The following is a 19,708-nucleotide window of genomic DNA, read 5'->3' as shown; positions in this document are numbered from 1 at the left end:
CGGAAGCCAGGCATAGTTCGTATTTTCCTAGGCAGTGTAGAATAAATTTTCAACTGGACTTCTGGTGATCAGGATCCAGATCCAAGTCCAGAACTAGGCCATCCTCTTCAGCGAACAAGCCAAACTTGGTGAGCTGGGCAGACGTGGTCGATGGCGTGCGCCCAGGCGCTGGTGGGGACAATCTTATCCATAACGAGATAAAGGAAGTAGAACACGAGAACACAAAGTTGAGAATTATGCTAGCACGCATGAGCAATGAAATAAAAAAATTTCAACGAAGGACAAAGCCAAATAAATCGGGTAACTCCCGCTCCACACGCGAGAAATAAAGAGCCGACTGAAATCCCGGACAATTAGATGGACGAAGGGGATGACCCCCCTCCGCTCAAACGCAAGGCCGAAGCCGGAAGTGATAAGATAACACTGTGGTAGTTAAAGCACTTGGCGGTATCCAAAAGGCTCTTGTATAGATACAAATGTCGAATGAAAAAAGGAAAAACAGGACGAAATGATGAACCAAATGGCTAAGGCAAAAGCAGCAATTAGGAGTAGATTAGACATCCTAGACGCAAACCATGTCAACATGTTATGGACTCCCCTCTGGTGCATCAGAAGCACCACAATCCTTACCCACTTCACAATCACATAATTATTTAAGATCAGCTTCTCTCCAACTTCCCGTCTCGCCCCCCCCCCCTCCCCTCATGGTCGCACCCGAAATGAGGAGCGCTAAAAGAGGGTTCAGAATATGGTAGTGGAACTGTATAAGTTACAAAAGCAAAAAGTCAGTTTTGGAGCTGTATTTAAAAGACGAGGATACACCAGAAGTCATAGTTCTGCAGGAAACACATAGAATCGCAAACCTAGCAGGTTACATATCTTTTGTCTATGCCGAAGGGGAGACGAGATCATTAACCACGCTTGTAAAAGGAAACATAACGTGCGTGAACACAATATATGCATAGCGCACAATGACAATATTTTATTGGCGCGCATCCCGCAGAAGGAGACAGGACTTAGTTTAATTATTTTCACCATTTATAACAACCACGTGCTACATAAGCACGAATTCAAAAACCTATTCCAAAAATATTAATGCCCGCTGGAGAAAATCCGGTAGTTATAGGAGGAGACTTTAAAGCCCCACAGACGACGTGGCGATATCTATATACCAGACCAAAAGGAAGGGACTTATGGAACGACTCGCAAGAATTAGGCCTTGGACTCGTCACAGACCCCGGCATAGGTACGGCGCTGAACACGGACACAAACCCAGGACCTAACCTTTACAAAGAACATTGAAAAGGCGGCGTGGCGCAACACGCCGGAAGATTTGGGTAGCGACTACCGCATATCGGAGTTACAGGTCAGAGAAAGACCGAATAGACCCAAGGACTGACAGATCAAACTACTTCGTAGAACGCGAGAGACGACACAGCAGCGATCCATCACAGGTATATGAACAATGTACTAAGGAGCTCAGTAATGACGTCAAAGCTGCCAGAAAAATAGCACCACCTGTGTCTAACTTGGAGAAATGCGACAGCAGACTTCTCCACATGTGGGAAGCTAAGCAGTCGCTTCAAATTAGACTTAAAGGTCATCAGCACAATACAAAGTTAAGGAAGCGCATATAGCGCTCTTCAAAAAAAAAGTGTAATATGCTAAGCAGTTGACAAAATAAGAATGGGACGAGGTATGTAATTCCATGGATGGGAAATTAGGCACCGCCAAAACCTGGCACATGCTGAGGTTCCTGCTTGACCCTGAGAATAACAAGAAAAACCCAAGGCAAGCCATTAATAAGTTGATACACGCATATGAGGGCACCGAAGAGGAATTTCTCAACGAATTAGAGGCAGAAATACATAACACAGGCACCCCTTTGCAGCTATCCTAGCTACAACGGGGAATATAAACGCAGTATATGACGAATATGACCCATGCCGCAAGGCGCTGTCATCTCCCTGATGCTGTTCAATCTCGTCATAAGACCGCAATACATACATACATACATATATATATATATATATATATATATATATATATATATATATATATATATATATATATATATATATATATACAGCTAATACATGCATCATATACAGATGGTGCTTGCAAACAATGTTTGAATATACAAAGCGAAGAAACCCACTAAAAATGAAGTGCGAAAGGCAATTACCAGGGGACCGCATAGTAAGTCACCAAATATATTCTACGTTACCAAGCAAAAAAAGAAGCAAAAATAGTTACGTGCTAGTAAAGAGAAGGAAAACGAAAGAAGATGTGACCGGGATGTACCAAGACGGGCAACTCAATTTTCCTATACTCATTCATACTAGACGCGACAGTGTCAAACTTATAAAAAAGAAAGCATTCATGGGCTTCTCAGTTCCAATTTCAACGAAATCCAGATTCAAGTAACATGACTTTCACCTTATCAAATGAGTGGTCATGGAGGTGCACGTGTTTTGAGCTGGGCAGGTTGGGCAAACGTGTTAGCGCGGGATTTATTATTGTGAAAGCGCAATCTAAAAGGCCCTTCTGTTTGTTCAATGTACTGTTTTTTGATAGCGTACATTCAAGCATATATATTACGTTTCTAGTGTTGCAGTCGAAATGGCCTTTGATCTTAAAATAAAACTTTAAAGCCCTGCTAGTCCACTGCTGCAATGTGCACATGTGGGGGCATAATTTACATCGCAATTTTTGGCAAAGATGGCATCTGATGGCGTCAGGACAGTCAGTCTTAGATGATGATGATAGTATATCGCGAATATTTCTAGCTTTACGGTATGCTACTTTAGGTGGTTCAGCGAATGTGTTTTTGAGGCGTTAACTTTGCATTAGAATATTATGGTTTTTCTTTAGCCCATCCGAAACTCGCGGGGCTGACGCAAAATGGGTTACGAGAAGGTTTGTCTAAGCTGAGGTATTCGGTTTCTTATTTTGTGATTTTGTTTGACTAAAGCGTTTTTTAGTGTTGCGCACTTTTTTAGAAACCCTAATTGTTCAGAACAGATTCTTTTGAAACGTAAGGCCTGACTATGAGAAATGCTTGTCTTGCAACGTTTAACGTGGCTACTTACTACTGAAGTGCGAATATTGATGTCGGTCGGTCGGCTTTTTGTTTAGGGCCGTAGATCCTTTATTATTTAGCACTGAAACGCTGACATCAAGGAAGGTAATAGTAGATGCAGAGTACGTGTGACGAACTGATATTGATGAATGGATGGGCATTGTTAAAGTCAGATATGAAGGAAAGCAGCTCCTGTTCACTATGCTACCAAATCACAAGAACATCGTCAATGTAGCATTTGTGTGAAAACGGCTTTAACGCCTGGGTTAGCAAAAATTCATTTTATAAGTGATCCATAAATATATCGGCTTATTTGTGGCCAATCCGCGTACTCATTGATATTCCACAAGCCTGGACATAGTACGTGTTATTCTTCAAATTCGAACTTATTTAGTTCTAAAATAAGATTTAGAAATTTAGCCTATGGGTTGCCATCGATTAGTTTCTTGGGTATTGTCTTGAATTGCCTGATTGTGATTATAATTAAGACCATTTGCTTGCGGATGGTAGGCTGAACCATAATGGTGCTCCATTTATGCGTGAAGGAGGCAGGTGAAGAGTTTGGAACTGGTGAAAGGGGGTGTCCGATCCAGCATTTTTCATCTGAAGGCCCCTCGACTAAGTTGAAATCAGTCTTTTGAAAATACTGTCATGTAGCTGGGTGCCAGGGAAGGCAGGGGCGCTACCTAAAATTAAAAAAATAGAATAGCTGTCAACAGCAATCAGGAAGTCGCGGTATGCAGCCGCTGTCATTGCTAGGGGGTCAACAGGGTCAATTCGAACCGTGTGAAAGATAGTAGCAAGAGACGTAATGGCTGTGAGAAGTACGGGTTGGCATCCTGGAAACCGCTAGTGTCACTGGCTTATACCGACGCTAGCGACGTAAGAGCAAACACTCGTACCCATTTCTGGCCACCAAAAGTGTTCATATACTTTTTCAGCGTCGCTCGCTAAGCTCAGTGGCCACCTTGAGCCATGTCGTGAATGACGTGAAGAATGTCAGACCACAACGAAGCAGGGATGACCGGAAGGCTTTCTTTATCTTGCCTCTTAATTTTTCAAGGGACCACGCTAATGCGTCGCGTTGGGCGTGCCAGGTTTGCTTGTGTTTTGCGCTTCCTAAGGTGGAGCTGTGATAGACGTAACATTGGCGTCTTGGCATAGAGCCCCGGTGAGGCCCTTCTGAGAAAACCATCGTCAAGCTTCTTTCATTCCAGACCAGTCATCCCCGCCTGGATTTCGTGACAATGCGTCCGGCACCTCGTTCAAAGCACAGACGCGGCACCGGACGTGGTAATTTTACTCTTCGAATCGTATTATGCAGCACGCGAACTTACCCTTCTGGTGTTGCATTGCGAACACCCAAGAAATTGCTGCATTACTTGTTCCAACTGTAAACTGGACCCGCCGTGGTAGCGTAGTGGCACTGGCGGTTAAACATAAATAAATTTCGGGTTCCTAATTGCGTCCCAAAACCACGATTTAATTGTGAGACACGCCATAGTGATAGACTCCGGATTAATGTTGACCACCTGGGGATCTTTAACGCTCACCCAATGCGTGGTACATGGGCGTTGTATTTCAACCCAATCAAACTGTGGCCGCCGCGGCCGGGATTCGATCCCGCGCCCTCGGGCTTAGACGCGCAACGCCACATCCACTTCGCCACCACGGCGCCGTGGTGGCGCAGTGAACTTAAAGTGCCCTAGGTGCGCCCATGGAAGAATTGAATCATCACAAGTGTTTATGATAAGATGTTGAGATCGACGACACGGGAGAGCCCGCTTGAGCTTTTATAGTATTTATTCATGCTGTTCAAACCATTTGTGTAATAGCCAGAAAGGCCAGCTTATTTAGATATTTCATTAATGTGAACATTGCATTTGTGACGTTCAACTTACTATACCGTAGAATCCCGTATGTAAGGTGCTTTGTTCTCTACGGTATTATAAAGGTACTGGTCCTCTGAATTGTTTACGTATTGCAAGATGCAAATATGACCACAAATAATATGTTGTTTGTTATATTGCGCGCTCGTATTTTTTTGTCCATGGCCCGAAAGTGCCTCTTGCATTTCATCTGATTCTATGTTGCCGTGTGACTACGGTACATTCTATTATTAACCAAACAGGGGACGTTGTTGGTCTCCAACGAAAGATGTTCTGGTGCAACACCAGCAGAGAACCTGATTCAATAAGTTTGCTGCTGTGAGCAGTGAACAATTTCTTTTATTGTCTATTTTTCTTCCCAGGTGTGGTTTCCGCAAACGCCCTTTCTGCATGTCTGGAAAAGCAGGAAAGAAGCCTCTGTGAGTTAAGTTTATGTAAATACGTCAAAAAACCAAAATGAATTGTTCTATCGAATGAAAATTGCAGGCCCATCTCGGGGCAACGAATGCACCATGCAGCACTGTTTACATAAGTGCAACAGGGACAATTAAGCTACCGAATCTTCTTAGGAAATGAAATCGAGAATAGGTTTAGCAGTACTATACGCAAGTAAAGTGGACTATATTTAACTTTCATTTAAGGGTATGTTTGACACTGAATAATGGGAATTATATAATCAGACACTGATCAGCTATGCGGCTTGAAACGCATCTTGTAACATACTTTTCAAGTACTTTAGTTTAAGCTAGCAAAACAGGGAACGCGTTTGTGTGTTTGTGCATTTGTTGGCAGGATGTTGCAATAGAGGCCAGATAAACATCTGTCAACAGCCTAGGTTTGATTGCAGCTAACTCCAGCTCATTTTGCATTTAGTTTAGCTGCGTACACCGTTTATTCTAATGGCAGTCAATCAATTAAAAATAAAATGGTTTATACTTGATGTTTCGTGCTAGAGTCGTGTCTTCGCCTGTACAGTATGTTTGTCTGCATTTTTATTGTAAATTTGGTATTTCTTGAACTAACTCAATTTTCGAGCTTTTGTAACTACTGTTGATATAGTTACTAATAGAGTTGAAGCCTGTTATCGCTACAAGCTTGAATGTGCTCTTTCTGAGATTTCCGGCATTTGAAGTGGGAGGCAAGGCACCAAGGAAACCAGTAGGCAAGCTCGCCCAAATATCAAAGGATCTAATAAAGAAACGGCAAATAATGAAAGTGTCCAACTCAAGAGATAAGGTAGAATTCGCGAAACTCTCAAAACTTATCAACATGGTGAAAATAAGTGATATTCAAAATTTCATAACGTGAGAAAGAGTGAAGCAGCCGCAAAAAAATGGTCACAGCTTGAAATCAGTGAGAAATTTGCATAGGACAAACTAAGATGTATGCACTGAAAGATAAGCAGGGCTACATATCTACAGCAATCTCGAAGATATAGTAAAAGAAGCGGAATACTTCTATACTGACCTTTACAATATCCAGAGGAGAGGATACCTCTACTAGAAACAGCAATGAACAGGATACGGAAACTCCTCCTATAACTAGCGATGACGTCAGAAGGGCCTTGCAAGACATGAAACGAGGAAGAGCGCCAGGAGAAGATGGAATAACAGTCGATTTTATCAAAGATGGAGGAGACATAATGCTTGGAAAACTGGCGGCCCTTTATAAGAAGTGTTGATCGACTGCAAGGGTCCCAGAAAACTAGAAGAATGCAAAAATTATACTAATACACAAAAAGGGAGACGTTAAACAATTGAAAAATTATAGGCCCGTTAGCTCACTCCAAGTATTATACAAAACATTTATCAAAATAATCTCTAATAGAATAAGGGCAACACTAAATTTTGTAAACCAAATGAGCAGATTGGCTTCAGCAAGGGATACTCTGGAATGGATCACATCCATGTCATTAATCAGGTTATCGAGAAATCCGCAGAGTAAAATGAGCCCCTCAATATGGCTTTCATAAATCGGGAAAAGGCATTTGATTCAGTAGAGATACCAGCAGTCATATAGGCATTACTTATCAAGGCTTACAGAAGGCTTACGTAAATACATTGGAAAATATCTACAGAGGTTCTACAGCTACCTTAATTCTACAGAAGAAAAGCAGGAAGATACCTATAAAGAAAGGGGTCAGACAGGGAGACATAATCTCTCCAATGCTATTCACTGCGTGCTTGGAACACGTATTCAAGCTATTAAACTTGGAAGGCTTAGAAGTGAGTATCAACGGGGAATATCTCAGCAACCTTTGATTTTCCGATGATGTTGTTCTATTCAGCAACAATGCAGAAGAGTTATAAAAAAATATTTCAGGACCTTAACAGAAAGAGTGTAAGAGAAGGGTTGATGATTAGTATGCAGAAGGCAAAGATAATGATAAATAGCCGGGCGAAGGAACAAGAGTTCAGGATCGCGAGTGAGACTCCAGAGTCTGTGAAAGAGTATGTTTAGCTAGGTCAATTAATCACAGGGAACCCTGATCATGAGTAGGAAATTTATAATAGAATGAAAATTGGTTGTATCGCATACGGCAGACATTGTCAGCTTGAAGCGTGCCATTATCATTAAAAAGGAAGGTGCACAATCGGTGCATTTTACCAGTGCTGACTTATTGCGCAGAGGCTTGGAGACTGAAAGAAACTTGAGAACAAGTTAACGACCATGCAAAGAGCGATGGAAGGAAGATTGCTAGGCATAACGTTAAGAGACAGAAAGAGAGCGGTTTGGATCAGAGAGCAAGCAGATACAGACCATATTCTAATTGCCATCAAGAGAAAAAAAGTGGAGCTGGGCAGGTCATGTAACGTGCTGGTTAGATAGGCGTTGTACGATAAGGGTTACAGAATGGGTACGAAGAGAAGGGATACGCGGTCGAGGACTGCAGAAGACTAGTTGGAGCGATGGAATTAGGAAATTAGCGGGTGCTAGTTGGAAACGGTTGGCGCAGGACAGGGTAATGGAGATCGCAGAGATAGGCCTGCGTCCTGCAATGGACATGAAACAGGCTGATGATGGAAAATTATGCGGAGTCCAAAGACGCAGCAAGACATAAAAGTGCAGGTGATTACGGGATCGGTATATATATATACACATAAACATATATATATATATATATATATATATATATATATATATATATATATATATGTATATATATATATATATATATATATATATATATATATATATATATATATATATATATATATATATATGTTTATGTGTATATATATATTTTCCTTGTCTAAGGCATGGAAACACGAAGAATAACAATACACAAACGTACAAAATTGCAACCAAAAAGTCAGCTTCGCCTGACAGGCGGAGCATTGCTTGCGATAGCACATAATTACACAGCTACACGAATTAAGGTTAGCCGTTTTATCAGCTGCATAAACTGCTGTAAACAGTCGTTCACTACCTAAATTAGCAAGCACATTTGTAACGCACGTGCAGGCAAACACAAACACAGCTCATTCGATGACGGCGGACACTCGCTGTCAGAACACTAGCATGATGAAAATTGGCGGCAGCAGTGAGCGAATTCCCTTTCGTGCTCCCTTTCACTTCGACGCGAACTAGGCGCGCGAGAGCACAGCGTACAAGAATCCATCAGCTATCTCAGTTCAGCTAGTCTTCAAACTCAGAGCAGATTGCCTCAAAGATAGGATGCTCGCAATAGCCTGTCCCCTTTCCCTTCTCCCCTCCTGGCGCGCGCACCTCTCCCCGCTGCGACGCCCCGCCACCTAATTGCGCGCGTGAGAAGACTCCTTGCGCCCTCCCGACCTTACTAGGAAGCGCGAGAAAACGGCGCCACATCAGGCCACTACTTCTGCAAGCATTCACTCGCATCTACAGCATTCACTTCCCAATTAGACGTTAATGTACCTGTAGACTCATTGTTTGTAGGCTTCGAGAAAGCCTTTGATAAGGTACCCTACAATCGCCTTTTCTTGAAACTTTCAGTCCTGAATTTCAATCCCGTAATTTATAATTGGATGCCCAGTTTTCTGACCGGCCGGCAACAGTTCGTTTTTGGAAATAATTTTTCATTTCCTCTGTCTTCTGTGCTTTCTGGGGTTCCTCAAGGTTCTGTTCTCGGCCCCCTTCTCTCCTTAATCTACATTAATGATCTTCCTAATGATATATCTTCTAACATACGCATATTTGCGGACGACTGTGTTATTTATCGACTCATTAACAATACCTTAGATGTCCTTGTCCTACAGCCTCACTTACATACAGCTGAAAAATGGTGTAATACATGGTTAACGTCATTAAATGTAAATAAAATCTCATTAACCTTTTTTCATCGTCGGAATTCTTATGTAGAACCCTCATATCTCTTAGGTAACTCAATAATATCGTCTGGGACATGTTATAAATATCTAGGGCTTATTTTAACGCACGATATATCATGGTACTCTCACATCGCTAGAATAACTAACGAGGCTCACCGCACCTTAGGCTTTCTCCGGCGAAATCTGAAATTTGCCCCTCCTCCGGTAAAAACTCTTGTCTACAAATCTGTGGTAAGGCTCAAACTTCAATATGCATGCTCAGTTTGGGACCCTCATCATACTAATCTTTCTAACATGCTTGAATTTACCCAAAATCGCGCAGCCCAGTTTATCTTCTATGATCAATACTGCAAAATTTTTCTTATTATAGTGAATAATATATGTAATATATGCCACTGATGCACGTTGGAAAAAAAATTGTGGTTAGGAATTGGTGCTTGCTTTGTGACTCTTTTTACTTGCGCATTTGTCTTGGCGTTTTTCCCTTTCGTAACTTGGGCATATTTTCTAAACGTATCAGTAGCCTCTGCGGAATAAAGGCATCCATGACGCAAAAAAAAAAAGGTGAGGCGTGCAGACAGGACACACGAGTAGAGTCTACTCTTGTATCGTGTCTGCATGCCTCACCTCTTTTTTGCATTATGAATCCTTACTAACTAGCTCAGCTTTCTGTCGTTCTAAGCATTCATGACGTCTACACAAGTTACATGGCGACAAATTTACCCTCCTTTTTCCTTTCACTACGGCTTCCCTTGACAGTGTTATATAGCCTATGGCTGATATATGCAAAGTGATTCCACAATTTGCAACATCTCATGCAGGTTGTTAGGTGACCCACCAGAATTGGCTGTTTCGTAGTCGTCATGAACTTGCCGCTTTTCAACTACTCGACGAAATAGAATAACAGTTACTTACTTGGTTTCCCGTGCATACCATGCCTTCCAAAAGTTCGACTGTTTGGCACCGTGTTTGAGTCCGCACGTTGTAGCAGCATTTCATCTTACACTCTTTGGCTAAATCAGGTGGCTGAGGGCGGGAAGCGTATGATGTAACAAACATGCCTCTTTGAATGATAGTCATGGTACTTTGATCGTTTATGCGATAAAAGAACGACTATGGCGAAGAGACGCGAATAATGCGCAAAATTGGGAAAAGCAAGAACACTAAGCTATTGAAAGAGCGCCTCAGATTTCAAGGGCCCCACAATGTGAAGAGAGAAAAAAAGAACACTGTTACTCATTATGCATAAAAGCTTGATAGCGCTGGCTACATCACATGCGGAGAGTGATGATGGGAAGGGCGGCGATCGTTTAAATCAGGCCGTATTTAAAGACAAGGGAAAGATAAGCCCTAAAGCAATTTAGATTGATCAGTCATTATTTCATAATTTCAATTCCGCTAATTTCGTAATAACAGGTTAATTGCTAAAATAGCAAATGATGGCCGTACTACCAGCCCTCATCATTTTGCAAGAAAACTTCAGCTCTGTTAGAATGTGGGGTAGGTCGTTCCCTTTGCTTTTGGGAGGACTGTACAGATTTGTGATTAGTGTGTGTGCCTTACTTCGTTTCTTTGGCATCACACTGATAACTATGGAATTAGTCTCTCCCTCAGTTGGCGGAAGTGTTAATAATTGAGCGTTCTCACATTCTCTCAGCAACAAAAGATTTAGCGGGCACCAGGGATAAGGCGGTGATAGTGGGTGACTTTAATGCACCCCACATACTATGGGGATACGCGAAAACGTCGCCCAAAGGGTTCCTACTCGAGCGCACCGCAACGGCCTTGGGCTTACGGGCAATCAATCAGATCGGCAAACCGACGCGCACGGGTAACAGCGTCAGTAGAGACACGGCGCCCGACCGTGCCTTTACAATAAACATCAGAGACGCACAATGGGTTTCCTTTGATGAAAATTTGGGAAGCGATCACGACATAATCCGAGTAGCGCTCTCCACGCCCAACATACGGAGAACAATAGGAAAGACTAAATTAACTGACTGGCCTCGTTATAGAAAACTCCAGAGAGCTCTGGAGGAGTCGGATACAGCCCCGACCAACATGCGAGAATGGACCGAATTCCTTCGACGAGCACACGGGGACACCACTAAAGCCATTGAGCGTACAGCGGAGGTGCCGGTGATAGACTCTCACCTGGTCAGCCTATGGGAAGAGAGGCGGAAACTGGCCAAGAGGTGGAAAAGGCAACGTCTAAACAAACACCTGAGACAACGCATCGCTCTCTTGGCAGAGCAAGCCCAAGGCCATGCCAACGAGCTCGCTAAAAACGAGTGGGCGACGTTCTGTGGAACCCTGTCAGGAACTCTGGGAACGAGCAGTACGTGGCGAATACTACGAAGCATGCTAGACCCGATGAGCACGCGTACTGAGAACAACAAGAAGCTCCAAATTATAGCAGACAACTTCGAGGGTACAGACCAAGATCTCGTTCATGCGCTTCAGAAAAAGTACATAGGACCCTCACCTGCTACGGCATCGTCGTCCGCGAGGAGACAATACGCGGGGGAGGCGAACCCTAAATTAGACGAAGATATAACGTACGCGGAAGTGTATGAGGCGGCACAATCCGCAGTTAAAAACTCGGCACCGGGCCCAGACTCGATCACAAATGCAATGATTCGAAACATGGATTCGGTAGCCCTAGCGAAAATCACAAAGGTATTTAATAGCGAGTGCTGGGCCAAGGGAGACTTGCCCCAAGAGTGGAAATTGGCTAAAATAATCATGATCCCCAAACCAAAAAAGAATCCCTCGATTGATACACTACGGCCGGTGTCGCTCACGTCCTGCCTAGGTAAGCTCTATGAAAGGGTTATCCATAGCAGATTGCAGCGATACCTGGAAGAGCGGAGCTGGTTCCCGGACTCCATGATAGGATTTCGCACGGGTTTATCTTGCCAGGACGCGTTCCTCCTACTTAGAGATGAAATTCTAACTAATATACCGTACGGCGACGAGAGACTAGTCCTAGCACTAGACCTTAAAGGAGCATTCGACAACGTCTCTCACGCCGCAATATTGGAAGAACTCGAACTCGCGGGTTGTGGTGAGCGCACATACAATTACTTAAGAGCGTTTCTTTCCAACCGCGAGGCGAGCATCAGTATTGGCCAAATCACTTCGGATTTATTTAAAATGCCTGACAAAGGAACACCTCAAGGAGCTATATTATCTCCTCTTCTCTTCAACATTGCGATGTGTCGACTCGCGCGCGATCTGGATCGGATACCCGACCTAGGTTACACGCTCTACGCAGACGACATCGCGCTGTGGACGAGCAGAGGTTCACTAGGGGATAAGGAATATACGCTCCAAAGTGCAGTATTAGCGGTGGAGAAATTTTCTAGATGGAGTGGCCTGAAGTGCGCACCCGAAAAATCTGAGGTTATCCGGATACACGCGAAAGGCTACAAATCCAGAGGATCGATTAACAGCGTGGTTGAGGGCCAATCAGTCCGAGAGGTACCCACGATGCGAGTCCTGGGTTTGTGGCTTCAGAGCGACGGGAGAGCACTACAGACACTCAAGACCCTCAAATCCACAGCCAACAACATAGCCCAAATGATACGGCGCGTGACGTATCGAAAAGCGGGAATGCGAGAAGACGATACCCTAAGGCTCGTACAGGCCTTAGTGGTTAGTCGAATAACCTATGGCTTACCGTACCAAATCCTGAACAGGGAGGAGGAAAAGCAGGCTGACACAATAATTCGAACCGCTTTCAAAGCTGCTCTGGGCCTGCCTAAATGTACTTCAACGGAGCGCATGTTAGCTTTGGGAGTGCACAATACTTTCGACGAACTGAGGCAAGCCACCCTGATGCGACAGAGGGAGCGCCTCAGCTTCACAAAAACTGGTAGGGCAATATTGGCTAGACTCAATATCCCAGCATACCCCATTTATCTCACAGAGCAGGCCGTACCTCTCCCTCCTTCGATGATATCCAAAATTACAGTAGCCCCAATTCCAAAGAATATGCATCCAGAGTACAACAAAGAAAGGCGCAAAGCACGTGCACAACACATTCAATCAGCCTACTCTAACAACCATAGGTACAACACGTACTACACGGACGCAGCTCTGTATGCAGACACGACCGGGCAGCGCTACCAAAGGAGGTACGCCCTGGCAGTCGTGAACGCTGTCAGCCAACAGCAAATTACCGCGTCGGCCACGGCGGGATCCCCAGCCTCGGCTGAAATATTAGCAGTGGCGATCGCACTCGCTCACGCGGAGCGTTCGCAAAGGGACTCGGTCGTGGTCACGGACTCCCAGGAGACATGTCGCATGTTTCTCAAGGGGCACGTGACTGCGGCTAGCCTCGCGATAATCCCGAAATCCTTCAACAACCATCATCGCCTACTCTGGTGCCCGGGCCACGCGGGTGTATACAGGGGAACGAAAAGGCTAACGCGTTAGCTCGAGGGTTCACTAACCGAGCGACGGCGTCCTCTTCTAACCCCAACCACCCGCACTACCCATCACAAAATTCCACCAATTTAAATGCCAAAGACATCCTTGCTCATCAGCGTGGAGTCCGAAGAAAATACCCGCCGCCTCACCCACAACTTAACGGGGAAGAGGCCGCCGATTGGCGTAAAATACAGACCGGGGTGTTCCCCCATTTAAAATTGCTAAACGCCATGTATCCCACTCGTTATAGGGCCAACTGTCCTTGGTGCGGTGGCATACCTACCCTAATGCACATAACCTGGGAGTGCACTAAGCACCCTCATAGGCCAAACACCAGTAGGACAATGGAGCAGTGGGAGGCACAGCTCGCCCGCTCCGATCTGGCAGGACAAAAGTCCTTCATTAGCCAGGTCAGGCAGGCGGCAGAGGCCAGTGGGGCCCTGGACTGAGAGGCTCCGACCACCCCTCCTTCAAATCTTTAGAATCACAATAAAGTTTCTCTCTCTCTCTCTCTCTCTCTCTCAGCTCTGTTACGTCAATGTGACTTCACGCTTGTGAATATATTTTATTCTTACGACAAAATGTTGGTTTGGGATAGCTTCTTTAATCAATAAGTATAGGCAGAGGCCTGCGCGCGAAAGAAGCAGAAAAAGAGAACGGGGACAAGGAAAATACAAGCAAAACAGGACGAGCGTAGAATTACGACTACATTTCAGTACCTCAAAATAAGCACAACATAAATATACATCTATCTGAATGTGCGCCACGAATGTCGATAAATGCGGAGTTAAAATGCAATCATATCTATGGATATGTCATGAGCTCTGTCACTAGTACATAATGTCGCGCTAAGCACTTGGGCTATTGTGACATTGAAAATGTCCCCAAGAAGTGCTAACTTCGGTTCTTGACTCCTTCAGAATATGATGCAGTTTATCTTTACTGATAACGAAAATTAGCTTGGCTCGAACAGATCTAACGCTTTGGCGACGTCGCGCCACCCGTCATTTGTGTTTGCGTCTTTTCTAGTGCAACCGGACTCTAACGATAAGGGTCTCTTTCTTTCTTTCTTGGTATAGTATAAGGACAGGTAATTTACTAATAGAGCTCTACCTATTTTTCTTGTTCATGTGCCTCTGCGTACGCCCCTCGAACATACTTGAATCACTCAAGAAGAAAACGCTTTGCTGCTCCGCATGAAACTACGGACGAACATAAGCACAAGTGAAATAGCAGCAGCCAAAAACGCGTATTCTCTTAATAAATGCAGTTCACTGAGGTTTTCACTTTATATCACGGTCATTAGTGCGTTCTAAACATGGTAACATTTATAAAGATACTCATTTTATTATTTTTTAGTTAACCACAATCTTTATCGTAAATGAGGGCAACAGTCGAAGGGTCTTGGATGCTTTCAGATCCTGTTCTGAATGTAGCATAGATGTTCCAGAAATATACCTCGAATATATGCACTTCAATGCCAGCTGCCACGTTACAAGGGCTGTTGTATTATGCTACGTACCGAAGTTAGCTATGGGCAGCTCCTGCAAATTTTACTCGAAGTGATGTCAGCTTTAAACCTGAATAAAAAATGTTCTTTTTTTGATTTGAAGAGTGAATCAGTGACAGCGATATCGAAGTATTAGACTTGCTCGAAGTAACGCTCGTAGATATATTGGCAGTATAAATGCTAGTACTTAAACATTCACATACAAAACACGCGTGGTTTCACGCCGTGCCCTAAGACACATACATGAAACGAGTTTGCTCGATGATCGTGAGCACAATAACATGATCAGTAGCACTGGCAACTGGGAGTGCCCATATCGGTCCCTAAGCGAATGTTCCTTGCTGCCGCTCCTGTGGTCATTTCGTCTGCGCACCCTCCGAAGTTCCGCGCATCACGTGATCCCCAAAATTAGACTTGCGGGAGGACAGCGTGCGGCAAAGCAATAGCTTCTTCAGTTCAAGTTCGCGTGCTCAACTTCGCACCCACACTGGACCATGCTCGCGGGCCATGTCTACGCTTGGCCACGCGGTCTGAGTGGTTTCGGCAGCCTGGGCCATGCGTGCGCCATCGCACCCTGGATAACACGGTGACAACAACGACGACGGAGTGAACTGGTGACCGTGCGTTGAGCGCCCGTGTAATCGCTACCATAATAAATTTTCTAGACACACAAAGTATGCCGAACATAAAAATTATTTAAGGTAAAACCCTCCCGGGTACATATAAGGCACCAGTTGTTAAAAATATGGCCTTTTAATAACACTGCCGCGTTTACAGTATTTCCCAGCACGGTGCATCAAACAGCCCATCCAATGTTTTTTTAAAACGATGCTCATATAAAAGAAAAACTATATTCGTCCTGACCCATTTGTTTTGCCTATTAAGTGGCGTTCAATCTTGCTAAGAGGCGCGGAAAGCGCGACTTCAGTAGGTGTTCCTGAGCATGATCCCCGCAACATTTAACATATAGGCTATAGCAACATAACCTATGCCCTAAAACGAATGTTTAAAATTATGCGTACACAAATCTAACTATATAATCAGCTAAAAAATCGCACTTCAAGAATTGTTTCGGTAATTCATAGTTTGGATGTAGGCACGTAAAACACGTGGTACAGTTGAGCGGGGCGCGGCACAGGCGTCTTATCATTTTATGACACGAAGATTTCTCACCATTGCTGCGTAGGCCGTGCTCCTGATTCTTCTGATCTTCAATTCCCTCATGTTTATCAACTCGCAGTGCTTATCTGGAGATATTTTTTGCCCTGGCATGACACCGGGGTTGGGTACGAATAGCACAGTCACTCTTGCTCGTTCCAGTACGCAGATGAATGGGAGGCGCCTGCACGTAGTTACACAACATTTGTTCGCTCATTGTATTCAACCGGGAAAGGCGCGGGTATTCTGTATGTAAACCGCGGGCGACAACGGACGTCTGAATACAGACTGGAGTTAGTTTATAGATGTCAATAAAGGAATTGGAACTAGAAAATATTTGCACACAGAAGGAAGTCTAGTAGTTAGCAATAGAACTGGGCGCTCCTCTGCGTGAGAACAAGAATAATGTAAATAAATAAGAGCGAGAACACATTAATCTCGCAAGTATAAAATTCTAGAGGGAAACGTGGCCACTTAAATATACTGTCTTTTATCGTTTATGTTTGCGGTTGATCGGGAGTTCTGCTTTAGCGACGTATGTTTGGGAGCATGAATTTTACATTCGCAGTATTTCGGGTTGGGAACTCGTATTACCTGAACATGGCGAAGCATTTATTTACAAACTATACTTTACCGTACCACATGGCAGTTCATCCGTCTATTTATACTCACCATGACGGGTCAGAGACAACAGCTTTGCGCTGCTGGCTGTATGGCCAGTGATCAGAAATCGCAGAGCGGAGGTCTGTTGCTATTTTAAAGCAAAGTTTCTTTCAAAACCTCTAAAACTATTCTGCAGTCATACAAGCTTTCCTGCTCGGCTGAAGAAACAATATTGATATCTTTGCTGAGTTTGTGCACGACCAAGAATCCCCACTCTCACTATACTTCAATATATTTCAAACAATTCCTGTCCACGTTGTTTACGAAGTTGCATGCGTGATCCTTTTTTTTGTGGCTCTAAGCAACCACACCAGACATGTTGCAGAATGTGCGGCAAGAGATTGAGCACCGGCTTGATATTTTGCATGTTACAGTAGTGCACATCTTGAAGTGATTTAAATGTTGAAACGTATTACCAGCATTAAATATTTATGTAAGGTTCAAAAGTTAATGAGTAGAGGCATATGTGGTATAACGCATGTTTCATTTACTGCATTCAATTTCATTTACTGATGCATTGTTTTGTTATCAGGGCAAACATTTATGGCCACCCTTTACTTGGTACTACTCCGTTTCTCTATATTCTAAATTTCTAATGGACGTAGTTACAAAATAAAGTGTTTTTCTCTTGCATTGAGTATTTGATGCTCGAGTGGAGCACAGTGCCGCGCATCACCTCGAGCAGTCCAGGCACTGTTGGAGAAACGCACCGTCGCTTTGCTGAATGCGAACAAACGCCGAAAGTGTTTCGTGACAAGAATTCTTGGCCCGGAAGCCGCCATGAAGTGTTAATGCATGGTCTCTGACATCGAGTGGCACGTGATATATCCAACTCGCAGCGTCCGACCTCAGATTACATGGCCATTGAAGCCCGGAGACAACTTACAGGAGAGGTGGCACTTCCATCTACATTCGTTAGCATATTTTTTATCACCCTGTTTCAAAGGTAATGCTAATAGATCATCACCGTCATTATCATCATCGCCATGTTAGAGCACCGAGTGGAGGAACCTTAGGGATAGTATTCGGCGTTTTCGGTTCAGATCTGATAAGGTACCCCGAATTTTTATTTGGGAATACGATTGCAATTACTAAGGATCCACGATAGCAAATTTAATGGAGAGCTAAGACGTCAGTCGGAGCGCAGCTGCGACCACGTGCATTCACTCAGATGCGTAGAGCCTAGCGAGGTCAGGGTCGCACTTGAGGCCTTAGCTCCGAAGCAATCATTACATTTTTAATTACGTTGATGGGTACGGCTGGGCATAGTGTCCAGGGGAAGCCCGGCTCTAGGCTGCGCAGCCTTGAGGCTGCGAGTACAGCGATGAATGAACAGAACAAGTTAACTGATAGTATATAACGCGGGTTCGTATCAGCATCACCACCTTTTATAGCGAAGCTTTTTTTGCCTCTTCGCCCCATTCGCATACTGGTTGCTGCTGTCTTGTCGAGTATAGAACTTGTGTTGCTGGGTGTATGTCCGAACAGAGAACTTGGGTGTCTGGGCATGGGGGTGCAACTTAGCATGTGGCAATTGTTATTCTTGGCTAATCCCCGAGAATGGTTACGTGCCCCTGGGTAGATGCCTGAACTGACAGGCAGAAGTGGAAGGAAGTGAAGAATACGACAGCAAACGCAGCCTAGTTTGAGAAAATAAGAGAGATAAAATGGGACCGAAACCAGGGCGAGCAAAGACCGCTGATCTATAGGGCTGTGAAGTCTGTGAAGAAGTAGGCAACAGAATATTTAAATAGCCTACACAAGAGGGAAGGCATTTGCAACAAAAACAGCTTGGTGAAAAAAGGAATAAGTGAACAAAATGGGAGCAAGGCATCCATTGTGCAGCCATGTTTAACTGCAAAAAAGTGAAACCGGAGAAGTGAAGACATTTCAGCAAACATGAAAGGAAGCTTCGGTTATCACAGATTTCCTGATATTAGCGGAATCCGAAAATGCTTTTTTTGTGTTATTTGTAGGTGCCCTGTTCCCGGGCTTCATGTTACTAATGAAGTATGATATGAAAAGCATTCAATTAACTTCGGTATAGTAACGTCGGCTTATGGCGCTCTGACCTTGCTGTAAAAGTTGCTGAAAATTGCTGTAAATTGCTGAAAATTTCGTTTAAATGTATTGGATAGGACTGACCATGTTGAAGTACAGGATGATCACGTATACAGTAGACTTCAGCGACAACAAAATTCATGAACAAGATATTCCCCTAAAAAGAAGTATTTATTTTCTATTATTTACCAGAGTACGCACAGGGCTTTCATAGCTATTACAGAGGGGGAGGGGGAATTACATAAACAAGATACATAATACAGGCAAAATAGGTCAAAACACCACAACATGTTCTTGTCTACTCTATTACATCATGAAGCGACTGTATGAGCATATAATTTCATGCTAATTTCACAATATCACTCGGTAACTGATTCCAATCTCGAGTTGCATTGGGGAAGAAGGACTTACTAAACACGTTAGTTCTACAGAAAGTTTCTTCCACTTTGAGTCCGTGATCAACTCTCATATACACGCCATTGGGGTAGATATATGTAGTTCATGTTATCGATACCTGTTCTTGAATGAAAAATGTCGTGGAACAGTGTTAATCTATGAATTAAATGTCGTTTTTTCAGCATGTCCCACCCAATTTTCTTTT

The 19,708-nt window shown here is 43.8% G+C and overlaps 2 protein-coding genes across 3 annotated transcripts in view; one reads left to right on the top strand and one right to left on the bottom strand.

Annotated features, from left to right (window-relative positions):
* The window catches only part of LOC139050657 (venom metalloproteinase antarease TserMP_A-like), a 265,847-nt gene that overhangs the window by 93,611 nt on the left and 152,528 nt on the right, over positions 1-19,708 (top strand). Inside the window, exon 3 of the mRNA XM_070527247.1 lies at positions 5,334-5,390. Coding sequence (XP_070383348.1) covers positions 5,334-5,390 — 57 coding nt within the window. The remainder of the gene's footprint in view (positions 1-5,333; positions 5,391-19,708) is intronic.
* Positions 5,117-19,708, bottom strand: part of LOC139050658 (venom metalloproteinase antarease-like TtrivMP_A) — a 31,339-nt gene continuing 16,747 nt past the window's right edge. Inside the window, exons 12-14 of one of the 2 annotated variants that reach the window (XM_070527249.1) lie at positions 16,399-16,567; positions 10,197-10,307; positions 5,117-5,365 (exon numbers count right to left, since the gene is read on the bottom strand). In XM_070527249.1, coding sequence (XP_070383350.1) covers positions 5,318-5,365; positions 10,197-10,307; positions 16,399-16,567 — 328 coding nt within the window. In that variant the 3' untranslated portion in view covers positions 5,117-5,317. The remainder of the gene's footprint in view (positions 5,366-10,196; positions 10,308-16,398; positions 16,568-19,708) is intronic. The other variant, XM_070527250.1, reaches the window with a different exon arrangement.

Source organism: Dermacentor albipictus, chromosome 10 (assembly GCF_038994185.2).
Source record: "Dermacentor albipictus isolate Rhodes 1998 colony chromosome 10, USDA_Dalb.pri_finalv2, whole genome shotgun sequence".
NCBI classification, from domain to species: domain Eukaryota; kingdom Metazoa; phylum Arthropoda; class Arachnida; order Ixodida; family Ixodidae; genus Dermacentor; species Dermacentor albipictus.
Note: the sequence above shows the minus strand (reverse complement) of the source record. Positions and strands in the feature narration are given on the sequence as shown.